Source organism: Arvicanthis niloticus, chromosome 6 (genome assembly GCF_011762505.2).
Source record: "Arvicanthis niloticus isolate mArvNil1 chromosome 6, mArvNil1.pat.X, whole genome shotgun sequence".
Classification (NCBI taxonomy): Eukaryota; Metazoa; Chordata; class Mammalia; order Rodentia; family Muridae; genus Arvicanthis; species Arvicanthis niloticus.
The window spans coordinates 38674666-38697388 of NC_047663.1; the positions used below are offsets into that span (position 1 = coordinate 38674666).

Below are 22723 nucleotides of genomic sequence, written 5' to 3' on the forward strand. Positions count from 1 at the left end.
ATGATTTTGGTTTCTCTAAGGCACTTAGAAAGAATCCTTGAACTTTTTCATTTACTTTTTCATTCATAAGCTTGAGCTTCCAATCTTACTGTAGAAACATTTGGGCTCTTGCAACACAGTTGAATAACTTAGGGCTGGCAGTTTGATTTTATCCTAAAGAAGTATGGGTGTAGGTTAGTGACAGAACTTCACCAAATGTTAGAAGAAGAAGATGTCCTATTTGTCTCCTTACTTCCAATCTTGGGAAGCATTCATGTGCTTGAAAACAGGAAAGGAACCTGTGATTGTTGATCTGAGATTAAATTTAGGCTTAGGATACCTACCTCCCCTCCAAAATTGGCTGTCAGACCACTGAGCAACAGCAGGCAGAGGTTATGGTGGGGGACAGATACCCTGCTAAGATAAAGCGTTCATCTTGCTAGATGCTGTTCAAGAACTAGAAGAGTCTGACATTTCTAAATGGAAAAAGGCTCATGTGATAACAGACATATACTACTCTGTTCTTTGGCACTGTTCTAGGCACTGAGGTTTTGTGAATGTGGGGGCAGTAACTGCTGGTCTTCTACAGTTTGCTCTGGTCAGTGGGGAAGGAGGTTAGAATGAAAAACATATATTCAAAATGTAGTAAGTAGCATAGGAAGAAAAAAGATCAAGGGGCTGGGGGAAGGGTAGAATGAGGCCTTACTTAGAAGAATCTATTTTGTCAGAGGCCTGAATGAAGCAAATAAGCCATGCAGATAGCAGTTGAGACGGCATACTCCAAACAAGAAAATGGTCAATTTAAAGGCTTCAGAGGAGCAGCGGACCTACTGGCAGCCCTACAGTAGGCGAAGGGCCAGAGGAACAGATGGAGTTGAAGGGTAAGAGGAGAGAAGGACATGGTTAGGACATATGTCTGTCGGGACTTCAGCTTCAACAATTATGAACATACATTCTTTCAGACTGGAAGTTTGAGTTTAAAGAAAGAGGGTTTATGGTTACCAACAGCCAAGCAATGTTCACCACAGCAGGCTCAGTCCTGTGAGCTGCATGCCTTACAAGGAACTTCAGTCAAGAGAAAAGAATGTCAAGATATATGTCTCTGTTCTTGCTCCAAGTAGTTCCCCTCTCCTGTCCCCATAGTGGTGCTGCAGATTAAACCTAGGGCTTGTGCTTCACCACTGAGCTATATACTCAGCCCCATGTCCTCACTTAAAAAACAACAACAAAAACCCAACAACATTTTATGGAAGCAAAACGAAATAGAAACTTATGTGACCTTTTTCTGCCAAAATATGACTAACAAGTGAAACTACTACACTGACCAACCCAGTGCCTCTCCAGACACCTTTATTACAAACATTCACTCTTTTCTTCTCTAGTTTGCCTTTAATAAAATTCCTTTATATAGTATCATTTGGCCATTATAGTACTCATGGCCAAAATTAGCCATCAATAATTTCCCAGGCCTTTCAGTCTAAAGAAAGGTCACTTCTCCATATGCTAAACTTAATATGATTTATTTTTATTCTATGTGTGTGAATGTTTTGCCTGCACATATAGATGTGTACCACGTGGGTGCATGGTACCCACAGAGGCCAGAGGAGGGCATCAGATTCCATGAAACTAGGTTATGAATTGTTGTGAGCCCAGTGGATGCTGAGAACTGAATTCAGGTCCTTTGGAAGAGCCACTACTGCTTTTAAGTACTGAGCCATCTCTCCAGTGCTTTTAAGTACTGAGCCATCTCTCCAACCCTCCAAATGCTAAACTCTTACCCTAGCAGTTCTGCAAACCCTATACAACAAACAAACACACCACAGGTGTCACTCTCTTCCCTTTCAATGACAGCTATCCATACCCTGCCAAGACTGGGAGACTGCAGCTGTCACATCTTAAATATCCTAACATTAATGCTCAGGGATGGAGGAAGGGAACCTCCTGCCTGCTGCCTGCTGCCTGCTGTGAGAGCTTACTGTTAAACTTTCCTTATTTTCTGAAGTTCAAGAAATTGAAGCCAGGGGCTTTATACATGCTGGGCATGAGTTCTGCCAATAAGCTATACCTCCAGCTGCTGTTAAACTTTAAAACAGGCTAGCAGATGGTGCAGCTAGTAGGGACACCTGCCATACACAACCTGAGTTAAGTTTCCAGGAACCACATGGTAAAATGAGATAACCAACTTGTGTAAATTGTTTCCAGACCCCTCCATGTGCACACTCACACTATAGGAGGCAAAAAGGTTCCTGGGCTGACAGATAAGCACCAGGAGAACCAGAAAGGATAAACACACAGGTTCCTTCAAAGGAAGAGATGTGTAACCTGTTGTCTGCCCAGAAGGCTGAGAGCCAACAGAGTTAATAGCCTGGTGACCTTTGTGCTATCTGTGTGGCCATATTGGATCCTTCTCAACCCTTACCAGGAGCTTTTTTCTCCCAGTGAATCTATAAAATCTATCTTCATAGAAAGTGTCACATATAGTTTTGATGTAGTCCTATTTGATCTTTATTTAGCTTACTTTGTTCCTCAAGATTTATGTATGCTTAATTGTGCACATGGGATTGAGTTATTTATCACCAGCAAAGTTTTCACCAAATTGTACTGTGCTTAAATATACTTAAAATAAACTACTCAGAAGTTTCAACAACACCAGCTAATGAATCACTTTGAACTGAATTGTTTTCTTGCCTCTCACAGACTGTTACTCTGCTGGCCATGGAGGTCATAGAGACCCCCATATCTCTCTCTCACACACACACTAAATAATTTTAAAAGACCCTTTAAAATACAGTTAATATACACTGTACCAAGTAAGGTAGTAACATCCCACATCATAGACTAGTATGCTGTAGAAGCCCTAGTAAAAACTTCATTAGCTGCAAACTGGAAGTCAACTAGAGATACAGTCATGCCTGTGTACTGGCCTGTTATCCAACTTTATGTGGACAAAAGAAAGCCACATGGCTGCTGAGATGCTGGGCAGGACAGGCCACTAAGCACGAAAGTTGTCTCTACATAGTCCATTATGGAAGTAGGTCATATACAGAAGGGGCAGATATTGTCAGTGAAAGCAATATATTATGAGTATTTACCCTCCAATTCTTTGAACAGTTCCTGGAAACAAAGGCAGCTATTAAGCCAAGGACCATGTTCATTCATACAGCTTTCAAAAATGATTCATCAATATTTTTCTTTTTCCAAACTATAATAGATTCTAGTGATATTCACCAGCAAACCCCAGTTGTAACTAGGTTTTCTTCTTAAAATACTAAGACTGATGACTAACTTTATCAACACTTTCTCTTAAACCAGACTTTCCTGAAATGGAACAAGAGGGGTGACAAAGCCAGGTATGATGATGTACAACTGTAACCCCAACTACTCAGGAAGCTCAGGTAGGACTGGGAGTTCAAGGCTAGGCTGGGTAATGAGGAGAATTTATCTCCAACTCTAAGATGTTATATTCTCGCTATCAAAGGAACCTGGGTTTTGTGCATGTTAGCTAAGAGCTCTGCTCCCGAGACACAGTCTGAGCCCCACGACTGTACAGTCTTTAAACATGGGGCTTTATAGGGCTTTTCTAAGCATCATTGCTACTTGTTCTATGTGTATGTTTTATTTTTCTTCATTTGTAGGGGGTGGAAATTTAATCCCAGGTCTCAGATGAGATAGGCAGAGCTATACCAATAGGCTATACCCCAAGTCTTCAAGTTTTATTTCAAAATGTAATGGCTTTCATATTATGCAGGCTGTGTAAGCCATGTATTTAAAAAGTAAAACAATTCCTATCTTATAAAACATGAGAGTGGAGTAAATAAATCCAAATGTGAATGTGACTCTGACTCTAAAACAGACTTAGTCCAGCTCAGGAAAATCCCATCGTCATTCTCTTCGAACCTCTAGTGTACATTAAAGTTTTATGTGAACATTTTTCAGAATAACGGGAACAGAGGGACCATAAAGAGGTTACCTGTTCTATATTGAAACTTCAAAGTTCTCTAAATGCATAAAGATCGTATAAGCTATTTCCAACCATGCAACAAACTAGAAGCTTCAATTGGATTTCATTTTCTATCATTCACTCATAACTTATAGTTATGATGGAAGATGGTATGATTTTAACAAACAAAAGTCAATTATAGATTACTACAGATATTTTTAACATTTTAAAAAAATTCCTTATCCTCTGCATGAGCTTGGTATTCTTCTATGTTCAACAACAACTGTCTCCTGACACTGCTGGCAGATTTCTAATCTAGCAGAGTGCCTGGACTCATGAGAACATAATGTTATTGCCTATTGCTCAGATGCAGTCATTCAGAGGGGCAATTGCTGTAACAGGTGTGCTGCTTGGGTTTTGTCAATTTGACACAAACCTAGACATATCTGAGAAGAGAGAACAACAGTTAAGAACATGCCTCCATAAGAGTGGCCTGTGGGCAGGCCAGTGTGGCATTTTCTTAGCTAGAGATTGAAGTGGGAGAACCCATCTCATTATGAGTTATGCCATCCTTGGGCAGGTGGTCCTGGGGATATAAGAAATCAGGCTAATAGGCCAGAGGTGGTGATGTGCACCTCCCAGCACCTGGAAGGCAGAATGTGGGAGGATCTCTATGAATTCAAGACTGCTTGTCTACTACGGAGCTCCAGACAGCCAGAGCTATATAGTGAGACTCTGTCTCAAGGGAGAAAAAAAAAAAAAAAGGGAAAGAAAGAAAAGAAAGAAAAAAAGGAGGAGGACGAGGAAGAGGAGGAAGAGGAAGAGAAGGAGGAGGACGACAACAACGACGAGTCAGCGGTGATGTCGGGAAAGAAAGCAGTGAGCAAGGCATGAGGCAAGAAGCCAGTAGGCAGCCTTCCACCATGGGCTTTTGCTTTAGTTCTCACCTCTAGGTTCTGCCCTGACTTCTTTCAGTGACAAACTGTGATAAGGAACTGTAAGCTGAAATAAATCTTTTTTTCTCTATGCTGCTTAATTTTATGTCAACTTACCACAGCTAGGGTCATTTTGGAAAAAAAAAAAAAAGGAAACTCAATCGAAAGGAAATGTTCCCACCAGACTGGTTTATGGGCAAGCCTGTGGTGCATTTTCTTGACTGATAATTGATATGGGAGATCTCAGTTCACAATGGGCAATGCCACCTCTATGCTGGTGTTCTGGGTTACTATAAGAAAGCAGGCTGAGCAAGTCATGAGGAACAAGCCAATAAGCAGCGCCCTCCATGGCCTCTCTCTCAGCTCCTGCCTCAGGTTCTAGTGATGGCCTGTGCTATAGAACTGCAGGCTCAAATAAATCCTTTCCTCCCAAGTTGCTTTTCATTATGGTGTTTTATAACAACAGTAGAAATTCTAACTACAGACATGGTCTTACAACAATCTAGCAGTGGGGTATTGATTAGGGAAAAAAAACAAGACTGTTCACTGTTTATCTTCTCTGAGAAGTGAGTGTAGACGCTAGGAATCAAGCCCAGAGTCCATGTACATCAGACAAGCATTACAGCACTAAATTCCATCTTTAACCTCAATCTCAGTTATCCTGTCAAAAAAGTTAAGTGTCATCAAACACAATCTAGTAAAAAATGAATATCTAAGATTCAAGACACAAACTTTCTTTGATGAAACTGAAGAACTTGCGTATCATCCTGATGTGACAGGAAGAAATGTACTGAAATGGCCACAGAAACGATTTATTATTGGTTAGGAAAGTATCTTTAATTTCTCATAATTAAGACTCCATTACTTTACATGATGCTTTTGAGACTTTTTAGGACTGTTTGAGGGTATATGGCATTGTATCTATTTATGTGACCAGGGCGGATGCACTGTGCCTGTGCTAGCCATTCCCAAGGACACAGTACTTGGAACAAGCAGCACCCATGAAGGCCACATAAGAGTCCCCAACTATGGATCATGAAAAGCCAGTGAAGCTTTAACCCTGAACTTGTTTGCACTATGCATCAGTCGGAAAAAAGCTGAAAATGCCAGGCCAGCCTGCTCCATCCAAGGCAAGCTGCTGCAAAGACCTTCCATTGGAAGCACTCACTGGTTTTTCTGGTACAACAGGTACAGCTGTGGACTTTCTGAGTACGAATGGATATATGGAAGACAAGAAATACCAGGGACAGACACCATCTGAACTGACTGTCTTACAAGCTTCGACTACAATGCAGGAGTGATAAGGGACAAAGTGTTCTTAGGACAATACAGTAACAAACCCTCCGGCTAATGCAGTCTTCAGGACAAGGGTCAGAAGTGGTGTCCTCTTTAGCTCCTGTTCCTCACTTTCTTCCCTCATCACAAGTAATGGATGCCGTCTTATTTTAGAACAGGCACACAAGCAAAAGGAATCAAGAGACACACATCTATTTCTTTTCCTAATCAATGCTTTAGCCTCTTATCCATCAGTTTATTTAAGATTAAGAGACGACAGGTAAAAAGATAGAACTGTAAACAGAAAGGACTAGTTCTTTAGCCACAGATTCATCTCAAAGGTGAGTCTATATAGAAGGAAAACAAGAACTTAAAAAAATTTCATTTACTTATTTGTCTTTGTATATGTGCATATTTATGACTATGTACCACTCTGTGTGTCTGACTCTCTCTCTTTGTGTGTGTGTGTGTGTGTGTGTGTGTGTGTGTGTGTGTGTGTGTGTGTGTAGGTCAGAGGCATTCCCAGGAGTTTGTTCCCTTCTCCATTTGGTGGGTTCTAGGACTGAACTCAGGTTTGTCTGGAGGCTTCAAGTACCTTTACTGTTGAACCATCTTGCTGGCTCACAAAGAATTTTTAAGAAGGTGTTACCAGTCTTTGAAGCAAAGACAGAAATATAAATCACATTAAGGCTGAGGATGTGGTTGAGTGGGCAGAGTGCTTGTCTCGAATTCACAAAGCCCTAGGTTCAATTCCTAGCACCACATAAAGAAGTGGTAGCATAAACCTGTAAATTCAGATGTTCAAGGTCATCTTCAGCTACATAGTTAGAAGCCAACCTGAAACACAGGAACACTGCTATAACTAAAGGAGAATAAAACACTTTACAGCCACAGATCCACAAAGGAAGGGAAAACATAAGAGCAATAAAATCATAATGGAAAATACACAGACTGGCAAAAATACCATAGGACTCCTAAATGCTGAGGACTTGCAGCACTCTGGGTTTGTATAGCCATTTAAAGAGAAGACGGGTGGAGAGGGTAGAATGCAGTCTGCCTAGCAAGAGCAAGGCTCTGAATTCAACTCACAGCAAAGCTCTATTAAATACAAAAAAGAGGATGCTGGGCAAAAGTGGCACAGGCTTTTAATCCCATTAGGGACAGAAGCAGGTGGATCTCTGAGTTCGAGGCCAGCCTGGCATACAGAATGAGTTCCAGGACAGCCAGGACTACACAGAGAAACCCTATCTCAAAAAAAACCCAAACCAAACCGAACCAAAACCAAACAAACAAAAAACAAAACAAAAACAAAAGATCAAAACAAAAACAATGCCCCCTCCAAACCAAACAACAATGAAAAAGGATTAAGATGCTATTAATAGGCCCAGATTTCCATTCCTTTCCATACTGGTAGATGTTACCTGAGACCCTAGTCTCTGTGTAAAACGGAAGATTACTTCCTTCAGAGAGGATAAGGCAGTTGAAGGTTGGTAGGTTCAGTGACCTTACACAGACTGAATGCTAAGACTCTCTCTCTATCCTGTCCCAAGTTCCCAGCTTCCAAATGGCTGACAGAGTCTTTATAGTACTCAGCATATTTAAGAACTTTTAACAAAGAATCAAGAAGTTCAAGAAAAAGGATGTTTTTAAAATAAATCCATAGAAATTATCTCATTTTAAGAACAGAAAAAGACAAGCTCTTCCTGCAACAGCAGCCTTGATGACTTGAGAGATGACCTCTAAGGCATAATTGTAGTTCTAGGAGGGAAGGGACATAACAGGGCTGGAGAAAAGTAAAGAGTAAGACAGAACTTTTCCAAACTTGAGAAAAGTATCAGCTCACAGATTCCAGATGCTCTCTGTGTTCCAGGTCATGTGAGTATGAGACAGAGGATGGATCGGGCAGGAGGCTGTAGAAACACCACCCAGCCTAGTAACTATTAGCCATATGTTTTTGCATGTAGTAGAGAAATGGAGATGTTTACCTAATTTTAATTAATTCCAGTTTATATAGCCACATGTAGGCTAGTGGATACTATATTAAACAGTACAACTGAAGAGGGCTGGGGATGTAGCTCTGTCCTACAGCAGTACCTTAGCATGGCACATGTTCCTCAGTTTGATCACCTCCTAAACACAACAAACAACACGGCAAAGAGGCTTAAGGAAATAGAATTACTCTTTATAAGAGAAGGCTGGATCTGAGTTTTTCCTGTAGGATTCAAAACCACTTTGGCTCAAGCTAAGCTGAAGCTCACTATGTAGCCCAGGCTAGTCTTATACTTGCTGCAATCCTTTTGCCTAAGCCTGTCACCAGTGCTGGGATTATAAACATCATGCCCAACCCCAGCTGACTCTGTAAGCTGTACTTAGAGATCCCTGGTAAAAAGTATCCTGGAAGGATAACGGTATCAATATTCTTTATGTGTAGAATAGTGAAAAAGGAAGCATGCCCCTACGGGAACCCATGAACATGTCATAACCCAACTGTCTGTGCAGGCTCTGACTTGAAGAAGCAGTTATTTGTCGGTGAGTACTCTGAGAAAATGTTTCTAAGCAACTAACACACATGAAATGGAAAACAATGATATTGGAGTCAAACATATTTAGAGAAAATTTATTTAGATACTTGTTAAAGATTTTGTTTTATTTAAATAGAGGGAATAATTTTCCTTTCTTAGTAATATAATTATCTGATATGAATAAACTAAAAATAATTCCACAGTGCAGCAAATTTTATTCTGTATGCTACTTACAAGCTGGACTTACAAGACCTTTACATACTGTAGGCAAGCACTTTGCCACTAAGTCATATCCACAGCCTCACAAAAGCTTCTCTGATCAACAAATTCAAATCTCTACTAGAGATTTCATTCCTGTATCTGTGGCATAATCTGGTTCCTGTTTTAAGAAGTAACTGGGGCTGAAGAGATAGCTCAGTCAGTAAAGTGCTTGCTTTGTGAGCATAAGGATCTTATATAAACAAAAACGAAAATGGTGGAAAATGCTTTTAATATCAGCAGTGGGGAGACAGGCAAAGACAGGCAGATCCCTAGGGTTTGCTGGTCACCTAGCTTAGCCTGCTTGGTGAACTCCAGTCCAAGAGAGCATGTCCTAAAACAAGGTAGGCTTTTGAGACACCAGGGGTTGACCTCTGGCCGACACATATACAGGAATAGTAGGCCTAGGAGATGGCTCAGTTGGTAAAGTACCTGATATATATGAGTACCCAAGTAAGCCTATTTTTTTTCTTTTTTTTTTTTTTTTCTTTTTCTTTTTGGTTTTTCGAGACAGGGTTTCTCTATATAGCCTTGGCTGTCCTGGAACTCACTCTGTAGACCAGGCTGGCCTTGAACTCAGAAATCCTCCTGCCTCTGCCTCCCAAGTGCTGGGATTAAAGGTGTGTGCAACCACTGCCCGGCCCCAAGTAAGTCTTACCAGCCACATAAAAAAGCCAGTTATGGTGGTATGTATCTAACTCCAGCATTTTGAAAGCAAAGAAGAGAGATACCTGGAGCTCATTAGACAACCAGACCAGACTCCAGGTAAGATCCTATCTCAAAAGATAAGGTGGATAGATGCTAACCACTGGCCTCCATATCCACATGTACACATGTATGCATATATAGAGACCCACCATGCACAAAGACATGTGAAGGAGTAGTGGTATATTTTTAACTTATACTATTTCATACTATAATAAATGATAATTTAATATGCATTTTAATGAAAACTTCTGTAGCAGCATTATATTATCGTTTGGCCTATCTAGTCTAGTCTAAGTTAAATCTTGCCTCTTGCTCACATCAGGGACACGGGTGGGATGGAAGCTTAGCTCTGCAGTCCTTCCCACACTTCAGCTATTTATTTGCTTCCTTCTCCCAGCAGACATTAATTTAGTGTTCAGAAGAATAAAAGCTTTTCTCCTTTTAAGGTTTGTTTATCTTTACCACTGAGAAATGTCAATTAATAAAAGAGTCATGATTATGCTATCCCTGAGAGAAAAGAGCCCAAGAGGAAATTGAAGAATCAGTAGTTGACTACAGATGGAATTAGGGGTGGGGTAGGTTGTGCTTGCTAGGCAAGTGATAGCCAATCTCTTCAGACACAATGTTTTACAGACTGCTTCTTAAAAAAAAAAAAAAATGTATTGAATTTTATTTTATGTGTATTGGCATGAAGATGTCAGATTCCCCTGGAGCTCAAGTTACAGATGGTTGTGAGCTGCCATGTGGGTGCTGGGAATTGAACCTGGTCCTCTATAAACAGCCAGTGCTCTTAACCGCTGAGCCAGCTCTCCAGCCCCTATAGATTGATTTTTACAAGAGTACATGTGAGAAAAATAACTTATCAGTCCCAATATTGTATCAGTATTTTCAAGGGAAGGCTTCAGAGGTCCCTCTTTGGGATTCAGTAAACTAGAAATGCAAATAGGAAAGTGAACTAACATTCCTTTGTTTTGTTTTAAGAACTGAAAACTTGTCCTAGTTTCTGTGACCCAAATATCCTTCCTACTTCTGAAAGAAAACATTCATGCACCCATGCCGACCATCCCAGACATCATGCCTGGGGCTTAATGGGCCAATGGGAGGTTAGCCTCCAAGAAAAGAGAACAGATGCATATCTGGGTTGGTTACTTGAAGGCTGTGAGCCGGAAACACTCCTTAGCACAGGACTTTCCTCATAGTAACAGCCAGTTCTATCTACGGAGTAACCCCACTTTTCTCTTTCTTGTCTCAGCCAAGTACACTCTGACTCATTTGTCTAGTCTAAAAAATTCTTATTCATTGCTAAGAAAATCAGCAATTAACCACTGTGGCAACAAGGCAGTCAGTGAAGCGGCAGACAATTGTGCTGGTATGTAGAGTACTGAAAAATGTTCAGTTCTAAGATCAACACGGTATTTGTTTTATCAGCAGCCATAACCCCCACTGGTATCTCTAGAACACCAAGCCATGTGCTCTAGCTGTCTGGACTGGAAAGCACATGGTTAATATTTCTGTGTCACCACATTAAATATACTTCACAGCCTCATTCACTATTCTATCATTTCAATTTCCAGGCAGGGAACAATAACCCTGTGCTAATTCCTACCTATTTTCTCTTTTCTTATTGTTATATCTTGATCAAATACAAGCTCATTTCATTATCAACATATTTTCTTTTCAGATGGGAGTCCTTTTTTTAAATTAAGATTTATTACTTTTATTTTATATGTATGAGCATTTGCCTGCATACATGTATGTGTGTGTAGCATGTGTGCAGTGCCTACAGAAGTCAGAAGATGGTGGTGTCTGATCCACTGGAACTGGAGTTACAGACTGAGAACTGAGTCCTGGACCTCTGTTAAATATAGCCACTGCCGGGCAGTGGTGGCATGTGCCTTTAATCCCAGCACTTGGGAGGCAGAGGCAGGTGGATTTCTGAGTTCGAGGCCAGCCTGGTCTACAGAGTGAGTTCCAGGACAGCCAGGACTACACAGAGAAACCCTGCCTCAAAAAACCTAAATAAATAAATAAATAAATAAATAAATACAGCCGCTGAGTTTCTTCAGCTGAAGTCTTAAACCAGGCATGGTGGTGCACACTTATACTCCTACACTGAGAGGGGGTAGGGTCTGGAGGACCAGAAGTTCAAAGTTATTCTCAGCTACTTGGGGAGATGTCAAGTTAGGTTAAATGAGACCATCTCAACAAACAAACAAACAAACAAACAAACAAGCTTTAAAATGTTAATTAAGCAAGTATCTCTAAGTAACTGCATAGCTTCTTTTTTTGGGTGGGGGGGGGTTAAACCAAATAAAAACTTCATTATAATTATTTCAAACTATTTTGTTACCAAGTTTATCACTAGAAAAGAGACTTTTCCTTAGAGGTTGTACTGGCAGGCAAGCGGAGGGGAGGGGCGGCAAGGGGACCGTAGCATGCTGGAGTTGAGATGGGGGAGTGGCCTGGTGGGAAGTGATGAGGTCACTGGGAATGCTGGCCCTTTGTAGACATACAGTAGTTCTTGTGAGAGTCTGTCTTGGTTCCAGAACAGGAAGTTTTTATTTAAAAGAATCACTGCCTCTGCCTCTCCTTTTTTGTTTGTTTGTTTTTTTGAGACAAGGTTTCTCTGTGTAGCCCTGGCTGTCCTGGAACTCACTCTGTAGACCAGGCTGGCCTCGAACTCAGAAATCCACCTGCCTCTGCCTCCTAAGTGCTGGGATTAAAGGCATGCACCACCACTGCCTGGCTTCTACCTCTCCTTTTCCCAATGTTTCCATTATAATCTTTCCTTGTCACAGGTTATCTACCACAATTCTATGCATGATACAAGGAAGCCAAAGTGTTGAGACAGTGTAGTACACCTCCCAAACTGTAAGCTAAATAAGCCTCTTTACATGGGTATTGCGTTATAGCAATGGAAAACGAGCTACTGCAGATGGACCACTTTACACATAAGGGGACATCAGCAACACATTAACCACAACTCCAAGTGAAGTAAAACTCTGACCTGCAAGTTATTCAGCGGTTCCATCTTCATGACTGGGCCCAAGGTATTGAGAGGCAGAGAGACATCAATGCTCTGGTTTGGCATCAGTGGAGTATGTATGGCCAAGGGAGTGCTCGGGATGACACCAAAGCTAGAGAGAGGAGGAAGAACAGCCAGACACTCGTCAAGAGGCAGGAGGCACACACCTGTGAGTTTGCATGGCTCCTACTCCAGTGAAGTAACTAAAGACAGCTAAACAGAAGGAACAGCAGGGAGCAGTGTGAGCACTGGCCTTCTCCAACACTGGCTATGGCAAAACTTTTGACCACTTCTGTTACATGGAGTAGAAGAGAGGAGGTGTTCACAGGCAGGAGCTATTGCTGATGCTAGGATTTTGAGAGATTCTTCTGTATTATCATGTTTTTGGAGGGTCAGAGCATCTCTCTCTCTCTCTCTCTCTCTCTCTCTCTCTCTCTCTCTTTTCCTTCCCTCCCTCCCTCTCTCTCCGTCTTCATATCCCTCTCCCTCCCACTCTATATATGCATGTATTTATATTTATATAAATAATTTTTTTCTGTAAATAATCTTTTGGAGAAAGATTTAAGAATCTCTCCTCTGTGAGTAAGCCTAGCACTTATGAGTCTAAGACAGGAGAATGACAAGGAATGTTCACTTTGTAAACTAAAGTATGAAAAATTAATGTTATATCACTAGCTTCCTAACCTATCTGGTCAGTATAAAGGTGACAGTTTACTGTTTTCATTGTTCCAAACGGAAGAGTTTCTACTCCCAAGGCACAGTGAAAAAGACATCTTTTCTTTGCTAGTATTTGTCATTGTCTCGATAGGATAGCCATTCTGATTGCATGAGACAGACTCTCGAAATGGTTTTAATTTACTTGTTCTCAATGGACATTACTGTTTTTGTCACTGTGTTTCTTCTTTGGAGAACTGTATGTTCAGTCAGTTTATTAGCCTATTAACTTAATAGTGGTTTTTTTGTTGTTTTTGATTTTGTTTTGTTAGGCAAGGTTTCATGTAAGTTAGACTGGCTTTGAATTTAGTGTGTAGTCAAGAATTATCTTGCACTCCTGATTCTCCTACCTCCATCTTATGAGTACAGGGATTACAGGCATGTGCCATGATGCCCTGATTTGACTGCAAGCTTAATTTTCAAAAACCATTTTTGGCCAGGAATGGTGGAACATGACTTTAATCCCAGCACTAGGGAGACAGAGGCAGGTGGATCTCTGAGTTGGAGGCTAGCCTGGTCTACAAAACAAACTCCAGGACACCCAGGATGGAAATCTTGTCCTGAAATCACCAAACAACAATAACAAAAACCATTTTTCTTTTCTCTCTCCTCTCCCCTGTGTTTGTATGTGTCTCTGTGTGTGTCTGTCTGTGTGCAGAGCTGGAAATCTAGCCCAAGGCACTGTGTATGCTAAGTGAATGTTCTTCCATTGAGCTATACCTCAAGCTCCTAACTTTGCCCTTGTTCTCCAGAGCCGAAGCTGACAGCTCAACAGACTTACAAGAGCTAGGCTTACGCCACATTCCGGACTTGCCAGCTTGAATTTTTACCCCATGTTGATTGGAGCATATTCAGAACAAGACGCACAACTGCTCAACATCAAACTCAGCATGTTGCTTCTTACCTATTTTTATTAAACTGGATGGCAAAGTCTGTCATATGCTGCAGAGCTTTGTTGGTGAAGTTCATTTCCATATAGATGTGCCCTTGGCGGTGAGTAAATGTCCCCGAAATCTCCAAGCCTTTAGCCTTTACTGCAGGCAGCCAGACCTGATAAGACACAGCACAAAGACCAGGAGAGAAGATTTACCCTTGTGCTGCTCTTTTCCAACATGTAAAGTGAAATGCACATCTCTTCAGAAAATGATGGTGACTTTTGCACAACAAATACTAAATCTGTGTGAAAATGTCTAAATAAAGTATTTTTTGAATTTTGAGATCATGCTCAATTATTTAAGAACCAATTTAAAATAAAAGTCTATGAGCCAGCACTTGAGAGGCAGAGGCAGGCAGATTTCTGAGTTTGAGGCCAGTCTGGTCTACAGAGGGAGTTCCAGGACAGCCACAGTCAGGGCTATACAGAAAAACCCTGTCTTGAAAAACCTAGAAAAAAAAAAAAAAAGTCTATGAGCAACTGGCTTCTTTTCTATTTTCTGTTCAACTTGGTCATTTTACTAATTTAAGTACTGTTGCCAAATGCTTATACAAGGAAAAAACATTCTGAAGAGTTACCATGTTTCTGTTAGGCCTGAAAAAAAAAAAATAAAAGACTTGAATGGAAGAAGGTGAATCTACTAATGCAAACAGCATGTTTATAATCATTCAAGACAGTTTCAATACTCCTAGGACCCCATTAAAGGACCATATATTACATTGATAATCTCAATGCTTTTTTCTCTATATTATTATTGATGATGTATCCTTGGCCCAGAATCTATGATATCCCTATCATGCTACTTAGAAACAATAAAGCAAGTTTGTGAGCCATTATAACCACTAGCTAAAGAGTTTATGGAAAGTGAATAATCATAATTTACTCAGTTACACTAAAAAAAAAAAAAAAAAACCCAGAAACATAAGATACTGTTTTTTTACTTTTGAGAGTCAAAAAGCAAAGCAAACCAACCAACTAACCAATCAACCAAACAAAAAAATACCTGGAATAAGTTAGAATATGGGAGACTTGGTATCCGTTATGGTTTGGGGGCAGCAATCTGACACCATCTTTTCAGAGGGCAGATTGGTAATGTCTGTTTTAAATGTGAAATAATGAAGTCAATTGCAAAGTTACCCTATAGATACCTTATAAAAGCATCCCAGTCTGCCTGTAGAGGAGTTGTAGGTGTGGGTGCTTTATCACATGCGCGTCAGTAGGTGGCTGGGAGGAGAGAGGCTATGTCTATGCTTAGTGTTCTGACCTATGAACATCTCAATGATCAGTAGCCTAATATTTCTGAAAAAAGTGAGCCTGAGACAACCACCAATCTGACGCCAGGCAAACCCCCACAGAAAGGGAGCTAGGCTGAGATATCAGGTAGGCCCAGATGGGCTCCCAGGACAGGGGTAGAGGGAATGTGGGGAGAGGGAGCCAAAAAGAGGGGGCAGGTCGAGACAGATAGACAGACAAACACAGAGAGACTAAAAGAATCCCACCCCCTGGATACCAGCATGGGAGATTTTATATCAAAGCTACAAATCTGTACCTAAACACTATGGCTCAGTTCTGAGTCTACTTTTGGCTAAAAGTATCTGCTTTGCAAAATTCATCCAGAGAAAACTCTCTGCTTGCCTAGAGAGCTCTCAGTCGGGAAGTCCAGCCTCAGATCTCCAACCAGTTCTGCTGGCGTGAGCACCTGATTTGATGATGCTCTTTCGTTGCTCTCCCATGTGGTTTATGCCAGTTGTCTCCACAAGGTGCTTGTGAGTACCTGATCTGATGACACTCTGCTGTCTATCTGCAGCTCTTATCTGTTCTTTCACTTCTGCCTGCTATATATTAATACATTTACTCTTTGAAACCACAAGTGTGGCTGTCATAGGTCATTCTCTACATGGAACACTGGCACCTAGGAAGCTGATACAATGGTCCTTGAATTGGAGTTTAGGCTACAAAAGAAAAGAGGTGTACTGAAACCTATGAAAGTCAAATTTAAGAGACTACTCTAGAATCCTTATCTAGTACCAATGAGGAGGGGGAATAAACAAGTTGTTTTAAAAACAAAAACTAAAAACAAACAAACAAACAAACACGCCACTTTTCTCTACTGTGTGTGTCTCTTGCTGATGTATTATAAAATGATGTACCAGGTTTTTACTGTACTTGAGGGCTGACAAATTGGATGTCTCTAAACATGAGGCCCAAACTCTAAGTATTTAATATTTCCAATTTAAATCTAAATGTTTAAGGGGGATGTTACTGGTGTTTCCTACGGTTAAGTTTGAAGCTACCCTTTATCTTCCTCATGGATCCTCTGTGTTAGTAGAAGTAACTTGTTAGAAGCAATCTAGGGTTTGTCCACTGAAAAAAAGTTGCTTATCTACCTACTTACCGCCTTAGGAGCCACATATCCGCCAGGTGCCATGCCTATCCCAGTGGAAAGCTCAAACAGGTCATTCAGACCACTGCTGACCACAGCAGGAGTAGGTGAAGGAGCGAAGGTTGCAGGCACTGATGACGGGATGAAGGATTGTCCTACCTTTAGGGAAAAAAAACAGAAAGAGATGAGAAATAAATTAGTTGTCCTTAAAATGTTACTTTAACAGCATTGGTAAATCAATTAGAAAACACTGCAGTTACAGTACTTGCAAGAATCAAATCAGCATAATGTCTCCATGACTTTTCCCACCACTGATAAATGTATATGTGCTTTAGAGGCTTTGTCAAGGCACAGGTAGGATGCAAGAACACAGTGATCCAGGATTCTGTCTTGTTTGTTTCCAATTTTAGCTTCCATGATTCTGTGCAAAAGGCCTACAGGTACCCTAACAAAAGAGGAGTTTGTGTCTATAGAACAAGGGAGAAGCATTCAACTAAAATAGTTCCACTTCCACTTGGATTTGGCCAAGTCTGACTTCCCATTTGGGCATTAATATCTAGTAGGAAGCTCTCCTGAGGGAGCTGATATTCACACTTCGTAGGAACTCATCTATGAGGAAAGTGTCTCTATGCATCCATCAAACTCTCTCAAGGTCTTTCTGGACACCAGGGCATAAAAGCATTCTGTAGTCAAGATTGGAGGTTCCATTTCCGTCAGCTGTTTAATGTTAGAAACACAAAGATCTATACAGGCACCACAGCATCATTCCCTAAAGATGTCCCTAGACCACATGTGGTATGTGACCCCAAGATTGCAAGGAACCCTGCACTCTCTACCCTCATACACTGCTACCGAGCTTGTGGCATGCAGTGCTGGAGAGCAGCGGTGGCTCTGACAACGGGTGTGAAGGAAAGCATCAAACAGGGCAGAGCTTCCCATGGTGAAAAAAACAGATGGCACTTACTGCCGGACTTCCTCCAATGCCCCCGCCAAGGTCACTGCCAAGCTGAAAGAGAGAAAGGAGAGAGAGGAGAGAGAGGTAGAGTTCATTTAGCTAAGTACTAGATGCCCATATAGATTCTGTAAATTGTTCTACCAAGTCATTGGAAATGCATGCCATTTGACTTGTCTCCCAAAGCCTAAGGGCTTCTAAATTGCCAAGAAACATATGCTAGGGGAACCGAGTGGTGGTAATGAAAGGGTGGGAGAGCTTTGCAAAAAGTTGGAAAATGGAGCTGGCATATCATAGCAACGGTTTCTGATCCTGTTCGTCTACACAATTCATTGGCACAAATCCAAATAAGATTTTGACAATCTTATTGTATTTGACAGAAAAACAAGTATTTGTATTCTCTATGAAGCTCTATGCCCAAGCAGCATTATTTTTTCCTTCACAAAGAAACTGAAGGCTGGGGGAAAAAAGCAAAGGAAGACTGAAAATGCTTTAGCCTACAAAACCTGCTGCCTTACTGAAGTGATGGAAAACAAACCAATATTGAGGGGCAACTTCTAGCTTCAAAAATTACCAGTGGAACATAAAGGTTTTTCAGTTGAGAATCCTCTTTGGGGAAAGCAGCTAATACAGAAAGTCAGCATGCACGCTCCACACCTCCCACAGTCACTACCTCTAAACAGAGTTGCAGTGATTTATTTGGGGCTCGTCATTTAAAGGAGGAAAAGAAGAGAATTAGACTGTTAGTTTGTCAGGAAAACAATTCCACAGGCTCTTACTTAAGCCTTGTTTCTTTCCCCTTAGAGCCTGATAACAAATACAACTCACCCTGAAGGAAGATTTGTCTTCCATGACAAGACCAATGAGGACACACATGCACGTGCACACACATATTCACACACTCTAATGGTACTATTTACAAAGACTTCTTGGTGGGGTGACGTCTGTAGTCAGCCTTGTATTTGCTTCCTCCCTAGCCCCCTGGAAGGACCTCCACAAAACGTCTCATTCACCCTATTGCTAATGTGGTGTGTGACTTCCTATTAGGCTTACCTCTACATTCTTGAACACGGCCCTCCTCTGGCCAGGTTTGAAACCCTAGCTTAAAAGATACACTTTTTTAAAAAAAACAAAAACAAAAAAACAAACCAAACTGGATGACATATGCTTAGAAGAAAAACATTTAAAAAGTAACGGTTTTACTAAATATTCAATAAAAATCACAGAGCTATTGGTGTTATTTAAACTAAAGGAAGTAACACCTACTGTGGCTTAGCCTGAAATGTCCCTATTAGGTTCCTATGTTTGAGTCTTTAGCTGGTGGTGCTGTTCTGCTTTCTGCTTCCTGATCTATCAAAATGGAGGAGAGCCTCTACCACATACTCCAGCTGCTATGAATTCTTTGTGCTTTCCTTGCCATGGACTAAACAGATATTGTATTTATCACAATGATGTGAGAATTCACATGAAACCTAGTTCTTGTGAGACAGGGTCTCAGGGTCCCTGGTTGGCCCAGAACTCACTATGTATACCAGGTTGGCCTGGAATTATAGAGATCTATCTGCCTCTGTCTCCCAAGTGTTGTAAAGGTGTGCACCACCATGCCTAACTCATTTTAGTTCCTTCTTCTCCTTTAGATTTTTATTCTTATCTCTTGAATATTATGAGAGTATCAGCTGGAAAATGTCAAAACACAATCTTTCCCCATGCTACTGACCAATTTTATTTGAAACCACAGAAGAAACAATCTTGGGGTTGCAGAGATGGCCCAGTGGTTAAGAGCACTGGGTGTTCTTCCAGAGAACAAGGGTTTAATTCCCAACACTCACATGGTGGCTCACAATTGTCTATAACTCCAGTCCCAGGGGATCTAGTACCTTCTTTCAAGCATGAATGTGGTGCATAGACATACATGCAGGTAAATACCCATGCACATAAAATTAAGTAAATTAAAATATATGTTAAAAAGAAAAGAAAAACAATCCCGATGCTCCTTTTTTATATTAGTGACAATTCAGAATCAAGAACACATAACTCATCTAGAATCTGACACACATAAGACCCAAAGGATATGAGACACAGTTAGAACTATAAAGGCTATGGCCCAAGTAAAGGAAAAGAATAAAGCCAATGTTTCCCAGGTAGCAAAACTAGACTGTAGCTTATTCAGGCTTTATTTTGAATCTTTCCTCTTAACTACAGAAGATTTCGAGAGAGATCACCCACCACTTTGACAATATGTCAATGTAGTAGCAAAATATTGGTGAGAGGCAATGACTAATATAGAAAGAGTAAGATGAGCAAGGATAGAAGCAACCTAATACATGGTCTTAGCTATCCACCACACTGACAAATGTAATGCAGCAGATAACTAAGAAAAATACCTAGAAAAGTCATTATGTATCAGTCTTAACGAGCCATCTCCAGTTCAACTGCTGGTATGAGGTCTATCTAGGAGAGAGTATTCTGAGAGCTCACACTTATCAGGATCCTATACCAAATCAATCACACTAGGGCCTATACAATTCAGGTGTTTGTTTACTATCCAGTGCGCTATGAAAGGCGGGAGTGAAAAGGAACTTGTGTCCTAATCTTAGGTATCTAAATCCTTCAAAGTGTTCACATGTCACATCCTACCATCCCCAGGACTGTCTTACTAAAGTTTCTTCATGAAGAAAAGAATGTCAACTACAGGACACCTAAATCAGAATACAGGAAGAAGGAAGGAGAGGTGTCAATTTGGGGGTGGGTGGGGGGTAGCTTTTGTTTTGAGACAGAGCCTTGCTATATATCTTAGGATAGTCTTGAACTGATAATCCTTCTGCTGTATCCTGGGACTATAGGCATGAGCCAACATGCATGGCTATGAAAAAGAATATTTCAAATGCTAAAAACTAAGAATTTTTCTAAAGGTATTGAGCTGATACTTTCAATAAGTAGTGTAATTCCCTATTCCAATCTAAATCACAAGATTCACTGCCATTAAATGGTACTTACATTAAATGGTACTAACATTTGGCTACCGTCAAAGAGTGGTAACTCCACCACATCTAAAGTAATGTTTAACGAGAGCACTGAGATTATCATTGGATTACACAGTGATAGGTCACTGCAGAACTAATCTAGGAACTGGACAGAAAGCAGTGATTCCATGGTGACCGCTCTAACTTATGAGCCGAGCAGATTTAGGTACATGACATGAGCTCCGAAGCAGAACCAGGCAAGGCTAGAAGTCTGAGCCACAAGTAAGCTCCAGATGAGCTCCAGATAGTAAAGGTAAATGCCAGCTCAGCATGAATGGCCTCGTACTATAAAAGAGTAACACAGAGAGAGAACTGAAAAAAGAAATTCTATTAAAGAACAAATCTGCCCAACTCTAAGGGAAAAGAAAAGCATAACAAAATAATATTAACAGAGATGACCACTGACTTAAAGGAAAAAATTCCACACAGTATTAGTGACTGGTGTAGGTTGGGCCCCTTTTGTGGCCAGTCTAAAAGTACATATACCTGCTTCTAAAACTGGAGCTGTCTAGGTACCTGAAGGTATTTTCTTAATCATAGGAGCAGACCTTAAGCTCAACATTCTTACACTTCTGTCTAGACCCTCATCTCTTCTATGCAATGATTTGGGAAATGATTCTAAGGAATACATCAACCCATACAGATTGCCAACAGCTCTATTCCTCACAACAACTCTAATCACAAGGTCAAACTATGGTTTTCAACTGTTGGGTAGAAAACATGAACATTCAAAGCTATGCAAAGAAGTATCATTAAACATAACCAGTAAAATACACAAGGAGATTCTGTGAGCACATAATAAGCCAAGAAACAAACTGATAGCTGAGAACACATAGACTGCTCACAGCTTCCTTAAAAAGGAAAGCAGGGAGCTTTACTGCTTCCTGATAAGGAGTTTATAAGTTCCCTCAAAGCCCACTATAGGACCTACAAGTCAGAGACGGAAGCCATACACTGAATACTGTAAGTTCACACAAGAAACTGCATTCTGCCCCACTGTTCTTCACAGCAGTATTGCCTCTTGACGTGAAACTCACTACATTTCCCTCCATTAGAGGAGAAGCTTGTAAGAACTGGCTTCCTCACATCTTTATTCTTAGTACCTGGAATAAAGCCTGATATATGGTAAGCATTCAATATGTATTTATTAAATGAATCAGTGTTCTAGTGACCATGTAAGTACATCTACTGGCAATAGTTCTTAGGAGTCAATTTTGCAACAAATCATTTTAGTGGAGAAAATAATCACCAAAAGAACGGAAGCCAACAAACTAGCTACTAACTGGCCTAGAGCCATTGCCAACATCAATACTGTCAGCACATATTGTGAAATGAACTCTCCAGGCTGAACACCTTGCTAGGAAGATACTATCTGCATACTTTTGTTTATCTGTGTTTGTTTTTGAGAAAGAGTGTTGATATGTAGATGCAGATGGCCATTTACTTGCTATCATAACTCAGGCTAGCCTCAAACCAATGGCCCTCCTACCTCAGCCTCTCCCAGCTCACACATGTGTGATTTTGGTATAGAAGAGTGCCTGCGTGTCATTTAGCTGCTTGGAAGGCATCTATACTTTACCATGAATCAATGCCAAGCAGATGAAAAGGTGGGATTTTGTCACCTCCTAAAAGAGCCAAAGAGAAGCAATCTTAATTCTTCCATGTAAGGAAGGTCAATGACCTTAGCCATTTTTTTTTTTTATTTTCACAAATGAATAGTTTTCCCATTCTCCAATGTTTATGCACACATTAATAACACAGATGTCCACAGAACAGAAGAGATGCAGCATAGAGCTATCTTAGAAAAGTCAGCCTATGTTTTGTCTCAAGCAGTCACGTAATTTACATTGTGCTCTAGCATGTAGTTTGTTCTAGGCTTTCACTAATCACCATTAAGCAAGACTGACACTGCAAGATGAGAAATCAGCCTTATCACCCATGTCCTGGGTAGTCCACAGGGCATCAACCAAATAAGACTGGACTCTACTCTGGAACACAAATTTTGAATCATGTAATTGAATATATAATCATGTAAGTTTTGGAAGCAGTAAAAGTTTTCTGAACACTCAATGACT

General features: G+C 40.7%; 1 protein-coding gene and 1 non-coding gene across 11 annotated transcripts in view; one reads left to right on the forward strand and one right to left on the reverse strand.

Annotated features, from left to right (window-relative positions):
* The window catches only part of Ap2b1 (adaptor related protein complex 2 subunit beta 1), a 103110-nt gene that overhangs the window by 24163 nt on the left and 56224 nt on the right, over positions 1–22723 (reverse strand). For 5 of the 10 annotated variants that reach the window (XM_076936157.1, XM_076936155.1, XM_034507125.2 and 2 more), the window contains exons 15-18: positions 17638–17679; positions 16686–16832; positions 14261–14406; positions 12625–12754 (exon numbers count right to left, since the gene is read on the reverse strand). In XM_076936157.1, coding sequence (XP_076792272.1) covers positions 12625–12754; positions 14261–14406; positions 16686–16832; positions 17638–17679 — 465 coding nt within the window. The remainder of the gene's footprint in view (positions 1–12624; positions 12755–14260; positions 14407–16685; positions 16833–17637; positions 17680–22723) is intronic. The other 5 variants (XM_076936161.1, XM_076936159.1, XM_034507127.2 and 2 more) reach the window with 1 other exon arrangement.
* LOC117712190 (small nucleolar RNA SNORA17) lies at positions 15457–15588 on the forward strand. Its single transcript, XR_004607257.1, has one exon. It is a non-coding gene; the product is annotated as a small nucleolar RNA SNORA17 (small nucleolar RNA).